The sequence below is a fragment of the Terrapene carolina genome, unplaced genomic scaffold (assembly GCF_002925995.2).
Source record: "Terrapene carolina triunguis isolate 2854851 unplaced genomic scaffold, T_m_triunguis-2.0 Scaffold714, whole genome shotgun sequence".
In the NCBI taxonomy this organism is placed as follows: Eukaryota; Metazoa; Chordata; order Testudines; family Emydidae; genus Terrapene; species Terrapene triunguis.
The window spans coordinates 9,617,295-9,641,165 of record NW_020665065.1 but is presented as its reverse complement, the minus strand read 5'-3'; the positions used below and the strand labels follow the sequence as shown (position 1 = coordinate 9,641,165).

At 41.7% G+C, this 23,871-nt stretch overlaps 1 protein-coding gene across 5 annotated transcripts in view; it reads left to right on the top strand.

The window, feature by feature from the left end:
• The window catches only part of RERE (arginine-glutamic acid dipeptide repeats), a 312,871-nt gene that overhangs the window by 153,372 nt on the left and 135,628 nt on the right, over positions 1-23,871 (top strand). For 3 of the 5 annotated variants that reach the window (XM_026659899.1, XM_029913526.1, XM_029913525.1), the window contains one exon: positions 19,791-19,839. In XM_026659899.1, coding sequence (XP_026515684.1) covers positions 19,791-19,839 — 49 coding nt within the window. Of the gene's footprint in view, positions 1-5,009; positions 5,031-5,153; positions 5,290-19,790; positions 19,840-23,871 lie in introns of those variants that run through there. The other 2 variants (XM_026659903.2, XM_026659902.2) reach the window with 2 other exon arrangements.

Below are 23,871 nucleotides of genomic sequence, written 5' to 3'. Positions count from 1 at the left end.
AAAGATGTGGACAAAGTGGAGATAGTCCAGAGGAGAGCAACAAAAATGATAAGTTTTAGAAAACTGGACCTATGCAGAAAGCTTTAAACAACCAACCAACCTGGGCAAGTTTAGTCCTGAGAAAAGAAGACTGAGGGGGGACCTGATAAATCTTCAAATATGTTAAGAGCCGTTCTAAAGACGATGATTGATTGATTGATTGATTGTTCTCCATGTCCACTGAAGGGAGGACAAGAATTAATCAGCTTAATCTACAACAAGGGACATTCAGGTTAGATATTTATGAAAATGTTCTAACTAAGGGTAGTTAAGCTATAGAACAGGGTTCCAAAAGAGGTTGTGGAATCCCCACCATGGAAGGTTTTTAAGAACAGGTAAAACATCGGTCAGGGATAGTTTAGGTTTACTTGGTCCTTCCTCAGTGCAGGGGTCTGGACTTAATGACTTCTCGAGATCCCTTCCACTTCCACATTTCTATGAGTCTATAAGTTTGTCTTGCAGCCTTGTATCTTTGTCTAGATATTTAGTGATGTGACTTTCATTCCATCTGATTATAGATAATCTGATATTTTTCTATGGCATCATTCTATACAGTATGAACAGAGATGTGTTCGTCTTTTTGTTCCCCTCTCCTTTTACATTTCACATTTGCTTCTGATTTTGGAAAATGATGTTGTATCTCGAGCTACAGCTCGATAGAAAATGCAGTGTTTTATCGGCCAGTAAGGAATGTTTACTGCAGATAAATTGGGATTCAAATAGTCTGCAAAAATCCCAACTGAATTTGCTTTCTGAACTTTTTCAATGTGCTGTTACGTTTTCCTGATTGAAGTGCAGTTTTCCATTTCGCTTTAGAAGAGCTAGAGTAAGTCACATCAGACTGGTATAATTTGTCTACTTTGGAGAAACTCTGAAAGAATACATTGAAGTGGTACGGTATGTCGCAGGCAAGGAGGTTATAGATACTCTCATCCTTCTGGTATAACTGCATCTGGAATAGTATGTTCACTTGTGTGCACCTCATTGCCAGAAATGTACTGATATATTGGTGGAGGGAATACCCGGACCTGATTAACATTGAAGAGTTTTTCAAAAGGGATTTGAATGAGGAAAAGGTGGTTCTTCATCAACAAGGAGATGGAAGGAGTTCCAAGTATAAGGGGAAGAGTGTGAAAAGGATACAGAAAGAAGGGTGATTTGGTTGTAGCACAAATATCGAGTGTGTAAGAGGAAAAGCAGAGAGTTAGGTAGGAGTGGAGTTGTACATTCTTCTACGTGGAAGGCAAGAGTTTGAAATTGATGTGAAAGGCAAAGAGAACCTGTAGAGGTTTTGAAGAAAAGTGAGTAGGATTGAGAGGAAGATAGTTTTAGAAGTTCTACGAGGTTTCCTTTTTAATCCAGTTTAAGTCAAGTTGCTGTAAAAACATTGCTAAGTTGTACTATTTCTTACTGAGCATGACTGTGGCAAATGTGTATTCATTGCATATATTTCTTCATTTAAATGTAGTTATTTTCCCTGCAGCATTAAAGTAGCTGTGGCTTCAGAATATGGGGGTGGCCTTGAATACATTTGATTAGTCCCCTGTGTCTTACATGGTCAAGATGCATCCACTAAACAAAGATAAGCAGTGGAATATGTAAATATGTGAGCTGGGGTCTTTTCGCCCTTTAAAAATACATTTGAAATCCCCAGTTTAACACACGCACAACCATTTAGATTCCATGCCATGCAAGTTGCAAGCACTGTTTAATTTTCATGAAGGTACTGTACCTTTGTTATCTATCTTAGGGTTTTATAGTGCCACCCATTGTCGTATTTGAGAACCTGTCAAGTAAAATAGATTAGCAGTATCGAAGTTTCTGTTGGACTTCATGGAGTTTTTGGCACTTCTCACTTTTTGGGGTATAAAAATTCTGCTTGGGGCAGAGTAGTGTGTTAGCGTTTGGGGATTGGGGATGAAGAAGGGGTCAGGTAGAAGGGGATGTTAGTGTTGTGTATGCCCTCCTTGTTATGCTGGAAAGGCTTTGTCACCATGGAAGGCTTTGCAATGTTCCCTAGTGAATTGTGTGGGCATCCATGGCATAGTGAAGGTTTTTGTGTGTGTGTGTGTGTGTGTGTGTGTGTGTGTGTGGAGAGAGAGAAACCTATCCAGGAAGTTGCTTATTTTAACAGCAGCGCAGTGTGCATGAAGTTATTCAAATATCTAAGATGGGATTCTCAAAGGAGCCTAATGGGCGTAAAATGGTTGGAGACTGCTGCTCTAGGATCTGTTTCTGGCTCTGCCACAGACTTCCTGTATGACTGCGGTAAATCATTTGTCTCTGTGCCTCAGTTTCTTCATCTGTAAAATGGGGATAATATAAAGACTCTGGAACTTTTCTAAAGGGGTGATGTTTATGGTATAAGTGTTCTTTATCCTTTTAAAAATAAAAGCCTCCAAAACATACGTCGGGGCCTCTCAGCCTGAAATGGCAAGTTGCTGAGAATGGCAACTGGATAGATGCCCTGAAACAAAACCTGGGAGTAGTGGGAGTGAAATTGAAATGGTAAGGGGGAGGGGACAGGGTCCTTGTATTTGAAAGCAGTCACCAGGAAAAGACTGTGATGCAGGTATTAGATAATTATCCTTTGCTAGTCTATTATCCGGGAAGGTTTGTTAAATGATCTTGTTTTAAATATTTGTTGCACTTTTGCTTTGCATCTCAGAGCTTTTGGCTTTTTTACATATAATTGAGTTGATGGGATGTATCTTTACAGTAGTTAAAATGCTTAAAAGAACAGTATTTAAATAGTTTTTGATCAGACTCTACTGTAGTCCTGAGATCCTTTAAACAAAAAACAAATAAACCAAACAACCCTTTACCACTTTGGTTCTTTAACCATTTGGCACATGTTTTTTAGTCAAGTTCAACAGAGAGCTGAATACAAACTAAGTTCCCCTTTCTCTCACTTTTAGACTACTCCAGTGGTGGGCATCGGCATCATCTACTGATGTCGGCCCAGCTCTGGTAACTGTATTTAAACAAAATCGTTACTGCAGAGCCAGTAAAACAAGACCAAAACATTTTGGTGATATCTCCCCAAAAGTATTAATTGCAGATCTTTAAAATATATGTTGTTAAAGGTAGGACCCCTCTCAGATATTAAAAGTACAATGAATTTTTCCATCAGATTTTCATTTCAAAGTTATTTTCAAACGTGGAATGTAAAAAGACCCGTCATAGTTTCTTGATTTAAGATAACACAGTAGACCGAGTCTGGGGCAGTTTGTATAAAAATATGCAGTTGGAATTTTTGTATCAGTGTATAATCTTTAACAAGTCATATAAAATTGTGTAGTAAGATGCAGAGTCATGTAGTTTTAATTAAGACTCTTCTAAATGAAATAAACAGTGTAACCCTTGAAGGACATGGTACTGCACCCATTGAAGTCAATAGTAAAACTCGCGTTAACTTCAGTGGTGCAGGATTGCAGTAGGAAGGACTAGGCTAGACTCCTTGGGACTACAGGTTCAAATTCTCACAGGGTCATCTCAGTCCTTTATTCTTCCAAGGTGTACACACACTGAGTTTCATGAGGCTCATTGTGTGGGTAAGACCTAGCTTCTGGGTAAAGCCCTAATAACTGAGTTTCTTTGCGCTTGCTTGGATGCTAAAAATTCAGTGGCTCTGTGCCACGTTTCCTGAGGAAAACCCCTGTTACTTCTTCCTTCGCTGCTGTGTGGGGTGCTGTGCTGGTTGATTTCCTGATTGCTGGTGCCCTGTCCCCAAAGGTAGATGCATTCCAGTTATTGTTGAAAAGATTCCTGTTTGTACACAGTGTTAAATGCTGCTTGGATTCCTTTGGGAAGGCACAAGGTAGAGACGTAGCAGGGGCTAGTGTAAAAGACTTGGGGTCAGGAAATGTAGGTTCTAGTCCTGACTTTGCCACTGAATGTGCTGCATGATCTTAAGCATCTTGCTTAACCTGTGCATCTGTCTTCCCATCTATGAAATGGGGATAATAACTTAGGCTTTGTCTACACTAGAAATTTATACTGCTTCAGCATATCAGTATAGAAGGGGTGGGGAACCTTTTGTCTACCAGGGGCCATTGACCCACAAAAAATCAGTCGCGGGCCAGGGGGAAGGTGACGCTGAGGCTCGGGGCTTCTGGCCTGCGGTGCGGTGACTTGCCACGGGCTGGATAAAATGAAGCAGTGGACCGGATCCGGCCTGTGGGCCATAGGTTCCCCACCCCTGCAGTATAGTTAAAGTGGTACAACCAATCCAAGTGTGGATGCAGGTATGCTGCTTTAAAGACATTTTATACAGGTATAGCTATTGCTATCCAGGAAGGGAGTACCAGCATAAAGCACCTTTATACCAGCATAATTGAATCCACATTAGGGCTTTACCAGTGTAAGTATTTTGAATAATAAAAGAAAAGCACTTCTAACTGAAATAGTTATACCTATAAAACTCAAGTGTAGACCAGCCCTTGGTCACCTTTGCTAAGTGGTGTGAGATGCTCATCTGCAATGTGCGGATATAAGTGCGAAGTATTACTGGTGTTTAATATTGGGATCCTCCAGCAAGCTGCATACAAGTACCTCTGTACTCAGGTAATGAAATGATTTCAAAGGCTTGAGGCAGAAGCTTGCTACTTTTACTTCCTGGCAAATGAAGGGGAGATTAAAAGGTTCTGAAGCCTAGACGCCTCTGTTCTTCACATCTGTTAAAATCTAGCCTGTAACCATTGTAACGGAGATCATTTTTTTAAAACTGAGCAGTGCAACGGTGTGGATTTCCTCAGCCGTGTGGGGCACGGAAAAGAGACCTGCCCAGCTAACACTGCCATACAACAAATGAGGCAAAACAAGCGGCTCGTCTTCTTGCGCGGCTCTGTTCCCAGGCGTTGTCTCTCCCAGACCCCCCTCGCCACGGCCCCACTTCCCTGCACACTAGCTTGGTCTGCCGAGGCTGCCGCGTCGGATCGCGGCTGTATTGACGGAAGCGGCCGGGCTGAGATGGATCGCGCCGGGAGACGGTGTGTGGATGAGGGCGGGTCACAGCACATGCTCAGTCCTGTCAGTCCGAGGGCGAAGTTTCTGCGTTCTGCGTGCAGGCTTAGGTCATAGCACAAGCTCAGTGCAAGCTCCCTGAGCTCTCTCCAGGCTGCATGTGCCTCCATTTTGAGTGGTTAGAGTAGGAAAAGGCAGAGTTTTACCAGTAAGTGGGGGTTCAGGAAGACAGCTAACCCCACCAGAGCCTGTTAGAGTCATGGACGATCCCGTCAGCCCCTGCAGGTAGGCTACAGCACTCTGGCCTCACCTAGGAAAGGAGGCTTTTTTGCTTCTGTGTGTGTGACTTCTGAAAGGTTTTGTGAAATCATTTCATCCTTATTGCATGCGCCTCAGAACCCTGCAATCACATCAGCCGTGCTGGACAGCTGTTGGTCTGGTGCATGAAAGCAGGGTTCAGACAGAATCTGCTGGCTGTGGGATGCATGTAGCAAAACGTTGAAGCTGCGTGGATTGTTCCCCTCCCCCCCCCTTCATGATGCAGTTTTAATTTCAGTGGCTTTCTCTGCATGCCAAGCCTAAGGCACGTCTGCAGGGAGCTGCAGAGCCAGCCTGCAGGATGCAGTGGTGCCTATGTGGCTGTAAGGAAATGTTTGGGCCTGCAAGAGACTGTGTTTAGATAATGTTTCAGGGAGGGTCGTAGATCTGCAGCCATTGGTTGCTTTGGAGGTGGGTGGAGATGGTGGTGATTGAGAACCGGTTTCCCAGGACAAGTGATAGTTCTGGTGATAATTTTTGAAGTGTCTGAAAGTGAATAGCACAGTTCTGCTTGCCTAGCACAGCTGTGAGCAACAAACGTGTGTCTAAAATGTGACAGTGTTGGCAAAATGTATTAGAAATCTTCATTAAGAGAAGCTTATCATGTGACAGCTGTATGAGCTATACCCACATCTGTTGTAGTGGGCCAAAGTAGCATCTGTAAGGATTCAGACCGGATGACCATATAAAATAGATGCCATTTTCCCCCTTCTGTCTCCCCGACCCTCTGTATGTGAATTGGCATAGAAGCTGCTCAAGCAAGCCCAATAGATGTGTGGCAACTGTGTTTTTTGAGGTCCGTGCCTAACTAGGGAAAACAGTGAATAAGTTGTCATTGCTGATTATAAACAGGATTTGGGGGGCTATGTATGTTAAGCTAAATGAGCAAAAGGAAACTTGATTCTGCAGTGCTGTTTTGCTCAGAGAACCAGCTGAGCTTGTGCAGTGATGAATGAAATAGTCAGTGCTGGTCTCATACCGACCTCTGCCTAGCCAATTGGATTGCAGATATGATGGACTGGACTTTATGCCACTTTACTGTAGTTCTTGATTCAGAATAACTTGTCTGCCAGTTGTTGGAGTATTGAGTTCTAGGGTGACAGGATGGCTCAGAGCACTGGTAATAGAACGTATACGGCCTTTTACCTGCAGGTTGCCAGTTCAGTTCCAGCCTGTGCTGACAGTTCAGTGGCCTGGAGGTTACTAGTAAGTAAGTATATACATTGCAAACACTGGCACAGCATTGGCACTGACACCCTGGTTGCCAGTCTCAGCAGAGTCCAATTAGTGAATGAGCCATAACTGTTGAGTTATCCTCTCACCCAGGCCAGATCAGTCCAGTGAACACCATAGCTCCTAAAATTTTGTGCCTCCATATCTTTGAGTCATCATTGAGCATGAAATAAAACCGAGGCTGTTTAGCTAGGTGTGGACTGTTGCTGATTTCTCAGTGGCTGGGGTTGTATGTTGTGCCAATATGGTACATGAGTGATTCTTAGTATTCTTTGCTCTTTTGTGTGTGTAGGTAGGGGATATGTTCTTAAAATCTTGCTGAAAAGTCGTGTGTTGGGCTCCCCAAAACATTGTTTCCTAGGAACAGACACATTGGTTAGTGTGAGCCTACGCTTGCTTACTCCTAGGGGGTGGGTCCATCGGGTCAGGGGTAAGGTATGTTGGTGAGATAGTGCTGCACCGTGTTTGTGCCATTCCTATCCTGGGGATAAACAGGCTTTTGTTCTCCAGGGGTATCTGTCCAGCACATTTTCCCAGCACTACATGTGTCACAGATCTTTAAAAATGAAAAGGGGTTTTAAAAGATACTGTGTTCTGGCTTAGAAATGAAAGCTCCCTGATATTTATTTTTGAAAAGTATCAAACTTAAAATAGTGGAGGTGGAAAAGAATTAAAACCCCTCCAGGTCATCATAAAACATATATTTGTCAGACAACAATATTATATTTGGAAAACAAGAAATACTACTTAAAAAGCATGATATACTAAACAGTTCAGTCTTTGCTAATCACTTGCACATGGTCGAATTCTTGTACATAGTATATATTTCTTACATTAGCACCCAGAAGCCCCAGTCAGATGAGAGCCCCTTGTGTTGCTGTACAAACAGACTAAGATGGTCTCTGCCCCAGACAGCTTACACGTGACTGTTTTCTAGGAATGCTTTATGATGTACCATTGCTGATCTAAAATACTCTCCTCTATTGCTGTGTTTCATGCTGCACAGTTCTTCCACTTTTCTGAGTCCTTGATTTCTCCCTCACTACTTCTAGCACCATGTGCATACACACTCATGCAGATTTCTAAACTGATTATCCTGTTGGAGGAGGAGAGAGAGCCAATGTAGGATGAACAACATTCCTGTTAGGTTTGTGCCTAGGTGTAGGAGCTGGCATGCTTTGATGGAATGAGCTTGGGGCTGGGAGCTAGAAACTCCAAAGAGCCATCTCTGCCACTGACTGTGTGGTCTTGGACAAGTCATTTAACCCCTTGGTGTCTGCTTCCCTTCAGCAAAATGTGGGTGATACTTGTTAGGCAGCAGGTGAGAGGGAGGGGTGGTGCAGAACTCTTCCATTGCAGAGGTGCCTGGAGGCCTTACCTAAGTTGGGGGCCCATTATGCTAGGTGCTATACAGACATATAGTAAAGGGCCGTTCCTTCCCCAAAGGCCAGTGTTTGTAAAATCAGTTTGAAAATGTAAGTGCGTGTAGGGCGGAGTGTGCACTGGGTACCACTGACAGATTTCATTGCCAGGTATTGTAGTTCTGGATTTTTTTAATAGCCTTGGTTCATGTTGAGTTGGTGACATTTAGTCAGTAAGATTATACCTACAGCTTTGTTTCTCAGAAAGTTGCAATTTGTTTTTAATTAGAAGACTTGTCCCTCCACATCAGTGCTGCTGTGCTGACAGTCCCTTGTGTCTTGCTTTGTACTTCCCATAGTTCAAGACTTGCATCCCCATTGTCTTCCTTCAGGCCCAGGGGGAGCCTGCCCATACCCCCTCAGTGGTCAGAGGGGTTCGCTTTTGGGTGATGCCAGATATCTCCTCTACCATCCAGTTCCTTTGAGGCTGCTGCTACATCTGCTGCAGTCCGCACTAGCCCAGTGAGCAGGACAAGGACTGAAAATTGGACCTTTGTCTCATGCACAGCATGACAGAACTCTGGCAGTACATCACCAAATCAGCTCTTGGGGACAACGTTATAAGCAATGCAGAATTCAACTGGTAGACTGCTCGCAGTTCCAGCCGAGGGAATTATGGTGACCTTCATGTGTGCACTCTTCTATTTTAGTGGACTTCTGTTTTAGGAAGTGCAGAGATGTTGAACATTGACCGCTTAAAAATGATACTGATGTAAACACCTTTAACCTGGTATAACTGCATCCACACTAGCGGGTGTTGCTACATTAACTATGTATTTTTCCAGACTGATTGTTATAGCAATACAAAAAACTGTGTATACCGGCTACAAAGATGGCAGAAATCCATACAGACTCTACCGTGAAACTAGTCCACTTTTCCAGTCTGTTCATCAGATTGCCCATGTTTGCAGTCCTAATTTTGAAGAGAGTAAAATAATGGTAAAAGGAAACTATATAAAATGACTCATACTTGCAAGCAGAATACTAGCAACACAGATAAAGGCAGTTTTAGATTAATACTGAAAAAAGTTTAAAATCTGTTACTTTGAATCATTTATGTTGATGGTTTTATTTTTGCATTTCACTCATTTTGACAATGGAAATGAATCGGTCAGTTACACTTTTGTTTATAGTTGGGGAGAGTATTTTTAGGACTAAAGCAACTTTCTACCCCAAATGTAAATCTGATTCAGGAATAAACCCAGTCTGTACTAGAACTTCCATGTCCTTGTTGATACCCCTAAGAAGAAGCTGTTGCCTCTGCCGGCTCAGGAAACTTTTCAGCTTCTTGCCTCTTCAGAGAGCTGTGTGGATGTGGGATGTTCCTTCACTTCCTTCATGTCCTGATTCCTAAAGCAGCCAACAGGATGGAACTTGCGCTGAAGATACACTGTTGCTACACGTTTGCTCATTCCAGCATTAGATTTAGTAATTGCAAAATCCATTCAATTTTTTACTAATCCCGTAACTTTTTTATAAATAATATAAGTTTGACTCAAAACCAAAGTTACTCTTGCAATATTTTTATGTTGAATTAAAAAAAAAAATTCAACATAAACTGTTATCCGTGTTTATAGTCAGCTTCGAGTCACTTTCGTTTTCTGGTTCTATCCTGTATGTCAAGAGGAGATTTCTAATAGAAGAAGGGATCTCCAAAGTTACTCTTGCATTATTTTGCTAAATACATTTAAAAAAAAAAATTCAACATAAACTGTTATCCTTGTTTATAGTCAGCTTCGAGTCACTTTCGTTTTCTGGTTCTATCCTGTATGTCAAGAGGAGTTTTCTAATAGAAGAAGGGATCTTAAATCTTGCAGAATGAAGACGTCATAAGATCCAATGGCTGGAAGCTGAAGCTAGACACATTCAAACTGGAAATTTGGTGCAAATTTTTAACAGTGATGAAAATTAAGCATTGGAGCAAGTTACCAAGTTATGTGGTGGATTCTCCATCCCTTGAAGTCTTTTAAAAGAAGATTGTCTGTCTTTCTAATGAAAAGTGTGTCTCACCCATAACTTTGTCCTGGCTTATGCAAGAGGTCAGACTGATGATCATAATGGTCCCTACTCATCTTAAAATCTGAGGGCTTGTCTACACTACCGTGCGGGGTCAATCTAAGATATGCAACTAAAGCGATGTGACTAGCATAGCTGAAGTTGACCTACTTAGATCTACTTACCACGGTGTCTTCACTGTGGTAAGTCGACTGCTGATGCTCTCCTGTAGACTCCGTTTGCGCTCCTCGTTCTGGTGGAGTACCAGAGTTGACAGGAGAGCGTTCAGCGGTCGATTTATCGGGTCTATACTAGATGCGATAAATCGACCCCCGCTGGATTGATCGCTGCCCGCCGATCTGGTGGGTAGTGTAGACAAGCCCTCAGATTCCTAATTTTGTATCACTTGAGTTTCCAAATTTGTGAATGTTTGTTTTGTTTAAAAAAAAAAAGTGAATTACAATATTACATGTTAATAGAAATTAATCATTCACAAAAACTCTTCTAATCACGTTGTTTTGTACTTTCATGCTCTGCTCACCACTCCTATGTTCACACTATTTTTTTCCAGAGTAAAAATTGGGACCTTAATCTAGCTGATAGTGTTCCTTTTAAGTTTGAATTTTCTAAGGCAAAACAAAGAAACAAAACCACCATCACCAACAAAAAAACATTGCCATGCGCTGCTATAAAGTGTTTGAAATTCGGAAGTGCAGTGATGAAGACTAGTAAGCCAGTTAGTGCTGAACAGGAAGAAGTGTTCATCAAACTTTGTGGCTTTGTTGTCTTTTATATTGTGTGTGTGGGTGGTGTGGTGTGCTCTTTGGGGTGTGGTAAGGAAAATTTTGAACCCTTTTTTATAGATGCACAATACTAAATAGGAGAGAATGCTATTCTATGAAGTGTCTCTTGAATGATATACTGGTTGCCTTCCTGGACTCTTGTTAGCCTCTTGTTAAAATAATGTTACCCCTCTGAAGGGAAACAGGGATAATTTTCCTGTCTCCAGTGGAATCTCCGCTCTGGATACTGCAAACTCATCCGTGCCTGAGATTACTTATAAATATTTCTGAAGAGCAAATTTTTTTACTCAAGAATGTACCAAATGACAAATATTTTCAAAAACTTTCACTCCCTCCTGAGGAATTCCTCCCAGCCACTTCTTCTCAGATTGCACAAATTTAGCACAAATGAAAATTGCCAGAGTTCATCATACTAGTTGTCCATCTAGCCTTCTATCCTGTCTGTGATAGTGGCCAGTTCAGATGCTTCAGTGGAAAGTGCAAGAAACGCATGTAGAATTTTGCTCCTGTATTCCGATGCTTTATTTTGTCACTTAGCTAGTTTCTAGCCTTTACTTTACCTTTCACCATAAGTACTAGTATCAATGAATATAAATTCCAAGTTGCTCTGTTTCTTTGTGTTGATAAACTTCATCTGGACTCAACTTCTGGTATTTGTACACTTGCAGGATCTTTTCTTTCCGGACCGAAAGACCTGCTTCTTCTCAGGCTGCCAGAGTTTTTTCTTTGTTTTCTGAAGGTTTTCCTGTGCACTGTGATCTTTTGGCTTAGTGATGTGTATATGTTGCACTGGAAAGCAGTTTGTGGCGAGCAGGTGTCTAAAAATATTCCCAAAGACCTCCCAAGAGTAGAGCAAAAAAGATTTTTGGAAAGCTGCATTGTGGATGCAGCATTTAAAGCCTGCTTGAAGCCCCTTTTCTGCCTCAGCTTGGTTAATTATAGATCTCCGCATACAGTGATCAGGGAAGATTCTGCCAAACAGGAGAGAGATTTAATCCTCAAGGGCGGCCTAGGATGCTGTCTTATAAATTGGTTTGGTTCTTTAAAAAAAAAAAAAAAAAAGTTTATTGGCACAAAGGGGCTCCTAACTGTTGGTAGGAGGCCCTGTTGTGGGTACCCAAGGAAATTAGTCCTTGAGGGTGCGTCTCAGAGAGGAGATGGTCATAGTGTGGATGGTGACTGCAGCAAAACGTAAGGGAGCCTTTGGGTGCATTGTGTGGAGAAATGAGCTGCTGATGTCTACTGGATTAGATACCAAGATCCCCACCTCTCTCTCCATGCTCATGATCCGGTATACAAGGGTACGATTGTTGCATCGTCTGTTTTTCACATACTGACATTTTAAATTCTTTATTGCTAGATGAGGCAGTATGTGAGTAAGCATATCTGTGCAGCATGCGCCTGACTCTTGGCCCCCAAGGTTAATCCCCTGTATTTCCTCTCTTTACTGGCAGAATAGGAACAAGGGAATAGTAACTGCCAGGAGCACTGGGTCTAAACATCAGCTTTGAATTTCAGGCTCTCATGTACTGTAATGATGCCAGAAGAATTGGGCAGTGCAGAGAAGTGCTTCCTCAAAACTGCACGTCACCCCTAGTAGTCCTGACCGGAGCCTTGCACAACACTGACCATATGCTTCAGTTGTGACATGCAGCACCTCTGCTCTTCAATCCCTGAGCCTGCCCTTCTAGCTCTTCCATTGCACGTCAGGCTCGCTCTTCAACACCCCTCCCTATTGCAGTCCCCAGCCCACAACAGTGCTTCTAGGGCAGAGGTGGGCAAATGTGGCCCACGGGACCGTCCTGCCTGGCCCCTGAGCTCCCGGCCGGGGAGGCTACCCTCATCCCATCCCATCCCATCCCATCCCCTGCTGTCCCCTCTCCCCCACAGCCTCATCTCGCCACACCGCCAGTGCTCTGGCCTGCCGCTCCTACTGCTCTGAGTGGCATGGTAAGGGGGCGGGGAGCGGGGGGTTGGATAAGGGGCAGAGGGTCCGGCGGGGGGGGCAGTCGGGACAGGGAGCAGGGGACGGTTGGATGGGGCGGAGCGATCAGGGGATGGGGAACGGGGGGTTGGATAGGCGTGGGGGTCCTGTCAGGGGGGGTGTGTGGATAGGCAGGGGAGTCCTGGGGGGCCTGTCATGGGGGCAGGGGTGTGTATAGGGGGTGGAGTCCTGGGGGGCGGTCAAGGGGCAGTGGGTCTCGGGAGGGGGTGGTCAAGGGACAAGAAGCAGGGGGGGTTGGATGGGTCTGGGATTCTGAGGGGGGGCAGTCAGGGGGCAAAGAGGGGGCGGGGGCCAGGCTGTTTGGGGAGTCACAGCCTTCCCTACCCGGCCCTCCATGCAGTTTTGCAACCCCGATGTGGCCCTTGGGCCAAAAAGTTTGCCCACCCCTGTTCTAGGGCATTTCAGTCCTGGAGTGAACAACTCCCTGCTGTTCTGAAACGGCGTAGTTTCCTTGGGCAGAAACCATCAGTCTTGGCAAACTCTACTAATGGGATGCTGGTTTGTTGCTGCAGATAAATAGATGAGTGACTAAACCAAAAGGGCTAAACTAATTTCTGTTGTAAGCAAAGTTAGATATGAACCTAGATCACAAAATAGCCTGACCTACAAACAAAAAATACTTATTTTTAAACCTAGTGCATTAAAGCTTTGCATCACCCTGTCCTACCTCCTCTCTTTCATTCTCCTCTTCACCCCTTAACTGCTTTCTTTCAAGGGCACTCGTTGGCCTTGAACCCTCGAACCCCCTATTGCGTTAGTCTGGAAAGGACAATGCTTTATTCAAGTGAACATCTCCTAGCTGTTCCGAACAAGCCTCTCCTGGATTAGAGACTGCTAGTGCTTTGCCCTGCTCTGCTATGGATACTTCTGCCTTTTTGATATTCAGTTGCAGGCTTCCATCTCCTTTCTGTCCAGCCCCTGTTTACTTCATAGAATACAATGTTCCCATGGCAACAGGTTACTTTTCAAAGGGAACATCTTGTCATTATATTTAATCCACTGCAGTTGAAGAGGACTGAAATATTAAGTTGTTGTTGCTATGGCTACTGCTTTGTTACATCAGTTTCTTTTGTGTCAGATTTCATATACTGTATTGGGTCCTTTTTTCCCCTTTCCGTGGAATAAACAGAGCGCCTTCCCGTTATTGTAATTGTGCTCCACCGATATAATTTGGCTTCCAAGTCTACAGTACATTTTAGTTTCTGTAGCAAGAGTTTTCTTCCCATTTTCATACCTTTCTTGGGGTGGTGGAAATTGGCTGAAAAAGTATCTGATAGGAATTATATGTCTCATTGAGGGGCAAGAGTCTTGCAAGCCGTAGGAAGTGCAGAGCAGTTAGAAAGAGGCCCTCCTCCCCCCCCAAAAAAATAATAATGGCAGAACAGTTAATCTCTTCCCTTGCCCCCATCCCACTCCTGTCCCTCAAAAAAAAAATTCTCTTTCCTCCTCCATCTCCTTACTTACCTTTGGGGTCTATGGTATATACTGAGGAAATTGCAAGAGGAATGACAATAAGGGAAAGAGAACATTATATGGAGAGAAGTGTGAGTATTGGTGATTGGAGGGCATTTTGGGTTTCCCCATCTAACATCATACAAATGCAGTTAGGAAAATGGAAGCCAAGGTTTGGATTTAATGTACATTGACAATTACATCTAGGATGCTGGAGCATAATAAATATTGAGACTTTTGCATGAAATGTTTTATTATTTAAAGTCAATGTAAAGCAAATGAAAGCAATAGCTAGGTGCGTTAGAATTAACATGAGGTTAAAATATTATTGATTTCTCTCAGGGGTCCTTTGGCTTGTGTTGAAATTACTAGTAGTTTAATGACTACATTTACAGCTTTGTTTAACTCTGTTGTTTTGTTTTTAACAATATGAAAATATTGTGGGTTCCTGTAACTTGTTTTTAAAATGAAAAATACAGAAGAGATATGAATCTGATGAGTTTTTTGGGATGTTTATACTTAATTCAGTGCTTGTGAAATGGAGGATTTTACAATAGGTTTTGCTGCATTTGAGCATCATGTGCATAGGCAACATTAGCGCACCCAAATTTGTGCCCTTGAATCCTTAGTTCCAATTCTGAGTCTCTTCAGCTCTTGCTCATCCTGATGACCTGCTTGATAGTTTCACAATATGGTAAAAGTGCTTTTGAGGAGTCACATGATCTCACTTGTGCACTTAAACCCAGGTCTCCAGCCGTGAGCAGCTAATATATTAACCACTGAACCAGCTGCCCCTTTCCCTCTTTTGGCAGCTGTGGTGGATACGTATTTCTTTTTTCTTTAGATTTCACTCCAGTTCTCAACTTGAGACCTGGCTCAGAATATACTGCATTTTTCAGATGTAGAAAAGATGTTTTATTTTTCCAGAAGGAAAAATGGATGCCCAGCAAACGGCTCAGGGAGTTCTCCAGCTTTTTAGTATCTAGTACATGGAACATTTATTCTGTTCTGATATATGCAGTAGTGATGTGCAGAGTGTTCTTCTTTCTAGCTGTTTGTGTGCCCTTTATAGGATGAGCTGAGACACTAAAAACTTTCTGCTGATGTGCTGAGGCATTTCCAGTCCTGCAGCTGAGTTTCTCTACAGAGCTCTTTTAATACCCCATTGAGTCCCTCTTGCTAGATCTCTTCCTGGGTACTGAGCCCTAGTGCAGAAAGATGCTCAGGAATGAAAGGGTGAATTTAGCATCTTGTTTTTCTCGCTGCACAGAGCTGTGATAATAAAGGAAGTGGATAATTGACCATAAGCTACAAATTCTTAGTCATCATAGGAGGAAACATTTTTTTTTAAACAAAAATTGAATTCATTTGTATTGGGTGGTAATTTTTTATCAACCTCATTTTAAATGGTGGATTTTTAGTTTATGCTGAAGCAAAGAAATGACTGAGTTAGAAAATAAATGTGTACCCTGTACTAAAGCTATATCTTTGTGTACATACGGATATTCTTAGATTAGAGGAATACATTTTGATAGGTACTTAATCTTTTATGTGGACTAGTAGTTTTGGGAAGCATTTTGGCATTTAACTTTTGGTGCTTATTTTTGTAGCAGGAAAGAAGCATCAGGCTAGTGGTTAAAAAACGGGACTGGGATTTATGATGGCTGGGTTTCTATTCCTGGCTGTAACAAACACCCTGTGTGGCCTTAATCTTCCTGTGCCTCAATTTTGTCATCTGTAAAATGGGGGTGCATAAAAATTGCCTACTTCACAAATGGAGGTTTAATTTATTGTTTGTAAAATACTTTGAGACCATGGGATGGAAAGTGCTGTAAAAGTGCAAATGGATGCTAAAAAAATTTCCATGATTCTTAATGGGCTTTGTAACTTGTAATGGTGCTCTTGTCAGTTCGAGTTGGATATTCTTGTTTTAATACAGGTTAGCATTTACTGTCTTGATTTTTGTTTTTAGAATTTAGAGAAAACTAATTTCTTCATCCTTAATTCACCCCATTGTGCCTACAATGGCCACTGGAGAACGTGTGTGTCAGTCACTAACCTCATGCACTTTTGCCACACTTTACAGTGACTAGATACATGGTTTAAGTCAAGGTTTATGTATTTACTTTTCCCATATGAATCAGATAAAATTCTTTATATTTATACGTGCACACGATTCTCTTAAATAATTTTCCGGCGTTTACTCATGGCTTAGCATCATTTTAGTGTCTTGCAGGTACTGAGATTTTGTGCTCAAAAGTTTGTATGAGTACATTTAAATGAGTCTATGGACTGACTGCAATAATTGTCTCTGTTATATAATGTGTCTATATGTAATATTTTGAATTATAGGAATTAATACTAAAATAAATAATACACACACACACACACACACACACACACACACACACACACACACACTCTAAAATAGATTTTAAAATAGAGGTCTTGCAGAACTGTCACTCCTTAAGATATCTAAACCTCTTTGGAGTTTGTTGCACTCCTTAATACATTTTGATAGGGTCCTGAAGGGCAATGCAGTATCTCTAGCTGCATTATGGGACCACAAGCACATATGTAAGCAAAGAGCTTTTATTGAGTCTGATTGGTCAGAAAGACTGAGCGCCTGAGATTCCAGACAACGTCAGTGGGAGTCAGGGTGCTCAGCTCCTCTGAGAATCATGCCATATGTGTTAAACTGTTTTGCAAAAGTGTAGCTCCTAAAAGATGGGCTTAGCCAATAAACTATAATTTCAGTGTTGGTAGTGTCTGTCTGCTAAAATATATTGAAATATAACCAGCAAACAAAAGAGGTTGAGAGAGGAGAATAAAGATACAGATTTACTTGCCCATTTCTTTTTCCTCCAGAAATTTAAGAAATAATTTCCATGCTGTCAGATTGCTATGTTGGCTGTATTGTTGCCTTAGAGAATATAAAACTTTCTTCATTCTTGAGCTACTCCAAGTATTTCCATAATAGCATTAAAGAGAGAGTGGATTTTTCTTCTTTCAGTATATGGTGACACTTCGGCTGCAACCAGCAACTGTGTAATTGGTACATATCCCTTTGGAGTAAAAATCTTTGCTGCTAGACTGAGTAAAGGCACTCCACTGGAAACTTGTAGTTTTTACTTGCTTACAAATACCGTTGCAGCATGGTTGAATGATGTGAGAGTCCCTTCATACATGATTTTGTAGGAAAGGGCCTTTTTTGGATAAACCCAGTCAAAACTCATTTAATTTTGTCTAAGACCAGGTACTACTGGTGAAACTGATTGTCTGTTTTGCAGCCATTCCAATGGATGTTCTCATCTGATTTTAGCAAATCAATAATAGTAATTTCTAAAGGTTTCCAGGGCCAGGCCTAGGCAATATTTGGATGGAAGACCATGGTACCTCATAACTAATGGGTCAGTAGGTGGCACCCTTTGTATATTATGTGGGAGGTGTCGTCTTCTGGATAAAGAATAAGGAGTATGTCCTAATTTCATGTCAGTTTTTGCAAAAGCAGGGTTATCTCTTGTGATGGATAATTGCATTCCACCTTGGACTTATTTATATTTGGATCTACAGTCTGCAAAAACAGTCCCTCCTCTTCTTCCTGCTCTTTTTTGCAACACCTTTTACTATTCTGGGAATGCTGTGTGAACTGGATAATAACTTCTTATGCTCAGCTTACTCTAGTGCTCTAAACACTTCAAGAAAAACATAGCATGAAGTTTTCATTTCAGATACTATTTTTAGGGGATGAAAACAGCCTCAAAGGCTTTCTTAAGGCATGCTGATGTTAACCGAATATAGGATTCAGAGTAGCAGCCGTGTTAGTCTGTATCCGCAAAAAGAACAGGAGTACTTGTGGCACCTTAGAGACTAACAAATTTATTAGAGCATAAGCTTTCGTGGGCTACAACCCACTGCATCCGAAGAAGTGGGTTGTAGCCCACGAAAGCTTATGCTCTAATAAATTTGTTAGTCTCTAAGGTGCCACAAGTACTCCTGTTCTTTTTGCGAATATAGGATTGTGAGCTGGGGCCTAGAGGGCAGTCCGTACCTCCTGGGTTTCCCTGTTGCAGCAATCAGCCAATGGGGCAGTACCTGTGAGGATGGATTTAATTGGATAGGACTTGTCCCTGCAACAGGTTTTTTGAGTTGGCTGGCTAGGGCGCAGGGAAGTTGATAGTATCAAGCAAGCCACAAGAGGGCCCCTTCCTTCTGTGCCCTCCACTGGAAATTATTATTGGTAATACCATAGCACTTAGAAGCCTTAGTTATGGACCAGGACTGCGTGGTGCTTGACGTTGTACAAACACAGAATAGAAAAAACAGTCCCTGATCCAAAGATCAACTCCTTCCCTTCCCCTCCTCCCCCCATTTCCACCTGGGTAGGTATTGATTTGCAGGTTGGTGTTGCAAGCCCATAGAGGTCAGGTGGTTTTGGGGAAGTTTCCTCTTTCCCTAGGACTTAGTAAAAAGCGACAGAGTCCTGTGGCACCTTATAGACTAACAGACGTATTGGAGCATAAGCTTTCGTGGGTGAATACCCACTTCGTCAGGCACTTTCACCCACGAAAGCTTATGCTCCAATACGTCTGTTAGTCTATAAGGTGCCACCGGACTCTTAGTCTGGATCTTGTAAAAAGCGACAAACACGGCTACCCCTCTGATACCTAAGTCTTAGGTATCAGTACACCTTTCTCAGGAAAAGGGGTTGGATTTGTGGCAAGCCTGAGCCATTCTAGGAGGCAAGGAGGGTTTCAGGGAAGTAAGCTATTCTGAGTTGCAGGCCACGATAAGGCCTAGGGGGAAATTCAGGCTCTGATAAAGACTTGATTGTAAGCAGTTGGGGTAAGCCTTGTGGCCTTGATGCTTGTGATTTGAACATCAAAAAGGGGGCAGGCAGGTGACAGAGAATTGATTTACCTTCCCCCTTTTCCGTGTTGCCAAGACAGGTGTCCCCAAGAAGTTACTGTCTTATGGAATTAATAAAGCTGCAGCCACTTGGCCAGAAATTCCAGATCTGTCTTCATTGGTCTCTTCCATTCACAAAGTTCACTGCTATGTTGAGTGTATCCACTGTTCCTACTTGAATGGTGCCTTATTATTGCTGCTTTTCAGCATGCATTGCAAACATAATATCAAAAGGGTTTTTGTATTGGTACAGCATATACATTATCACGTTTGTTCCTCGTGTATTAATGGGCTTCTTCAATCTAACAGACCAAAGGTATATAGCAAGATCTAGTGGTTAGAAATTGAAGCCAGACAAACTCAGAGTCGGAAAAGGTGCAGATTTTTAACAGTGAGGGTGAGGAACCATTGAGAGAACTTACCAAGGGTTGTGGTGGATTCTCTGTCATTAGCAATTTTTAAATCGAGATTGGATGCTTTTCTAAAAGATAAGCTCTAGTTCAAACAAATTCAGGCAAGTCCTATGTTCTAGAGCTGGTCTATAAAGGATCACATTGGTCCCTTCTGGCCTTCTATGAATCTGTGTGTAATAATACAAAGTTTTGTTAGTTATAAGCTCTACTCACGGATGCTCTTTGTCTTTCATGGTAGGAGGCTGAACAGCACCCAGGGCGAGATCAGAGTTGGACCCAGCCATCAGGTAAAGGATTTGATTGTTTGAAAATTCTAACAACGCGTTATAGCAATTTAATTATCTCAAGGAATATGGACTCAAAATTGTGTGTGTATGTGTCTATAAGCATCTAAAATATAATATACGTAATTAAACATAAATACACTTGCACGTGAGCATTTCGTTAGTATTATCTATTACTCCCAGTATCAGCATAGTAAACAGGACTGTTCTTCAGCATAGGCTGAATTTTAAGGACACTTTTCAGCAAAAAATATTTTTTATATACTACTGAAGGAATCAGGTCTGCTATTGGAAAGCATGGGAAATCAGAAAAAAAAATTGGTCTCATTAAAATTAATACATTTTCAGCTGAATTTGAGTATTAAATTTGCCCAACATTTAACAAAAATTGAACTTAACAGTAACAAAGTTATTTTTCATATGTTTTCAGAGTCTTCTAATCTTACTTCACAGCAAATTAAGATGGTAGCTTGCTGTTTGCTTTATTTAAGACATTTACCTTGTTTTTTAGTTATTTACTGAAGATAAACAAAATGGAGTCATAGTTTGGCTCAGTGTCCCTTAGAAACAGGGGAAGTCATCAAAATCTGCCAAATGCAAGAGAACAAGATTGGAAGGCCAGAGAACTTTATGTTCAAACTTCTGCAAAGTTTCAAGGCAGCAAGGAGCGTGGTGAAGGGAGTAAAGCTTTTGTGCTGTATGGTAATTGATAATAGACTGTATAATATTTTTCAAGAATGTCTGTTAATGGGGTTGAGATGATTACAGTGCTAACTGTACTCTCTTCTCTTCCTGGTCTCTCTCAAAGCACCCCCTCAGGGGTCAGGCCTGGAGACTTTAGCTATACTGGGTCAGAGTTCCACAATTCTCTCTCTCCGATTAAGCTCTGGGCTACAGTACACTGTGTATCCTCTATTTTTACCGTGCAGATCTGACTGAATTTGAGAGACTGTTCCTTTTCAAACCGTTCACAGTGTTCTTTGGATCTCCTGTGTTCTCTGGACCCCTTCCTGTCTTGGCATTTACTCTTAACTCATGTTTTGACTGAGAAGTGTCCTGTCTTGAGCTATTCTTTCTCCTTTCGGCTTGTTTTTTTCCCAATAGTCCCCTGTTAAACTAAACCAATATATTTGTACAGGGAACTTCTCAGTAACCAGGTCAACATACACTATTCAAAAGTTATTACAGACCAGCTCTAAATCTGTCATGGCTGTAAAGGGATGGTTTCCTTCTTGGAGGCAAGTAATGACCTCAACAAGGTATTAAGACAAGTGGACGATAGCATGCTTTTGGTTGTATTCGTACTAAACCATTTTCCTTCACTTCTGCTTTGTACTGGCTGTTGTTGGTACAGGATAAAATCCTCTTTCTGAAGCGATGATTTTAGCTTTGGTGCTACAGTACGTTTATTGATTTAACTCCTTCAAGCTTGTAGGAGTGGAAGCTTATCTGTCTAGGACCAAAAAAAACCCAAAACCCTCCCAGTGCCAAAAGGTTGTTTAAAATAAATTAAATTCAGAAATGATATGGAGCACAGTTTAACTTTGGGGCATCAAAGCTCAGGAGGATTATCAAGATCTTCTTGCTGGTCATGCCCTCTTCGCACATGGACTTACAGTTGTAGTATCTTCTTTGCCTTTTCTAGGAACTTTATGATGCAGTTGATGTTTGACCTCCTGACCCTGTAAAGACAGGGGAGGTTTAGATCTTTGATACAGAAGCCCTGAATCTGTTCTTTGAGTGCATTGTATGGTCTGTTGGCTATGAAAGATGAGAAGAACTGGGAAGCTTGTAAAACCACTGAGGTGCCTCGGTCATTTCTGGTTGTCATAATACAGAGTGAGGAAGTAGGGATTGCAACATCATAGCATTATGACTGATTGATTGGGACAAACAACCCGCTGCTGGACGTGGCTTTAGGGAAGGGTAAAAGCTCTTAGTTTGTTCCAACTTATTTGGGAAAATCTTTCCTGACTGATGTAGGTAATCTGCTTGTACAGGAGCATGGACAGAGCTAGAATTAATTTGACATGTTAGGACAAATCCTTCCAATGGGAGTTAAGAACATTCATCCCCTTGTAAGATTGGGCCCTTGTGACATATTCAGGCTGTGTTATCCATCCAGACTCCTTTTTCATAGATTCCAATACTAGAAGGGACCACTGTGATCATCTAGTCTGACCTCCATAGAACTTCCCCAAACTAATTCCTATCGCACATCTTTTAGAAGAACATCCCATCTTGATTTAGAAATTACTAGTGATGGAGAATCCACCACAACCTTTGATAAGTTGTTCCAATGATCCCATTATCAAATATTTGTTCCCCATGTCAGTACTTATAGATTGTAATCAAGTCTCCCCTTAACCTTCTTTTTGTTAAGCTAAATAGATCCCACTAAACAACTTGACTCAGTTATTTCTTGTGAAAGTTGAAGAATGTACATTCTGTGTAGCATCCTGGAGTATACTTGGTTTAAAAAACAGCCCCAAAAAAGTGACTAAAGCATATGTTACTTTTTTAATTAACAATACTGGCATTATTGTACTTGGTACTCCCAAAGCTACTTTCATCTGAAGCTATCAGTGTACTTTACAGACATTCTTCATCTACCCTGTGAGGCGTATTTATTAGCTAGATTTTACAGATGGAAAAACTTTGGGCACAAAGAATAGTAATGTGAGGTACCTTCATTTTTGGTTGCCCCACTTTTGAGACTCTTAAGGCCCATGTGCAGTGGTGCAGAGCACCCACCTCTGCCAATAACTTCAGTAGGTGTTGGAGATGCTCAATACTTGTGAATGTAAAATTCCAGTTGAGCACCTAAAATAAGTGAATATTTTCAGAAGCGTCCTAAAGTTGCTTGTCCAAGGTCAGCAAATGTATTGGGGTGTGTTTTCACTAGGAGGGAAAAAAAAGTATTTGCTTAACTCGGCTTAGCTAACTTGAGGTCCTAGTGAAGAGGCAGTTTGTACGTTTCACACAATTTAGTAGGTCAAATAAAAGACTAGGCTCCCCCGTAGCCTTTAATTTCACCTGCTAACACATGTGAAAACAATAAGCTGCTTTGTTTTCCGTAGGATTTTTACCTCAAGTTAGTTAACATGAAGAACGAACCTTTCTTCTCTGGCAAAGACAAATCCTTATGACAGATCCAGGATTAGAACCTAGGAATCCTGACTCTGAGCCACTACTCTAGCCAGTAGAAAACCGTGTCTTCTTTTTATTTAGATTGTAAGCTTTTGGGGGCGGAAATAGTCTGTGTATGTACAGTACCTAGCACAGTGGGGTCCTGGACCATGACTTGGGCCTCTTGGGGCTACTGTAATGAAAGTAGTAAAGATAAAGTGTGTTCTGGTTGCAACAATGCCCTGTTTTAAGATTCACAGAGCTATATGTGGGATTCTGGTCTGCGAGTAGGGCTCCTAGGCACAGTGGTAATTCAAATACTATATTATGGTGATAGATGAAGGAAAACAATCAACAAATGTTTGCTATATGCTCACTATGCTGACTACTTCTGTTGTGTTGCCTGGTTTGCTAACAGCTTTGTGACGTGACCCATTAAAGAGATTCGGTTTTGGAAACACAGTAATGAAGCTCGTTGGTCCTAGGGTATGAGAGGATGCTAGTTTGTTTAAGCACCTTGGCTGCTGGAAGCTGGTGCACAGCGTGTGTATGTCTAATACACACCTCCACTGGCCAGGGCGGCTGTAATGTCTGCTTATCCTTCAACAGCAGAAAATTTCAGTCATAAATCCATTTTCCTAGTGAAGAAGTAAAAAAAATACATTTTGAAAAGCAGAAAATGAAAGACAGCTGAACCGATGACTTCTAATTACTGGTTGTATATAAATATTGCCTTTCAAAAATGTTTAGAATTGTAACTGTAAGAGGTAATTATAAGGCTTAAAAGCGGTTTCCAAAAATGCTCTCCACTATCTTGTCCTATTGCTGCAGATGACTAAAGATGCTAATTGGGTCTCTTGGTACATTTGATGGCAGAGGTCATTTCCCTGAGCTATCTTGCTTTCT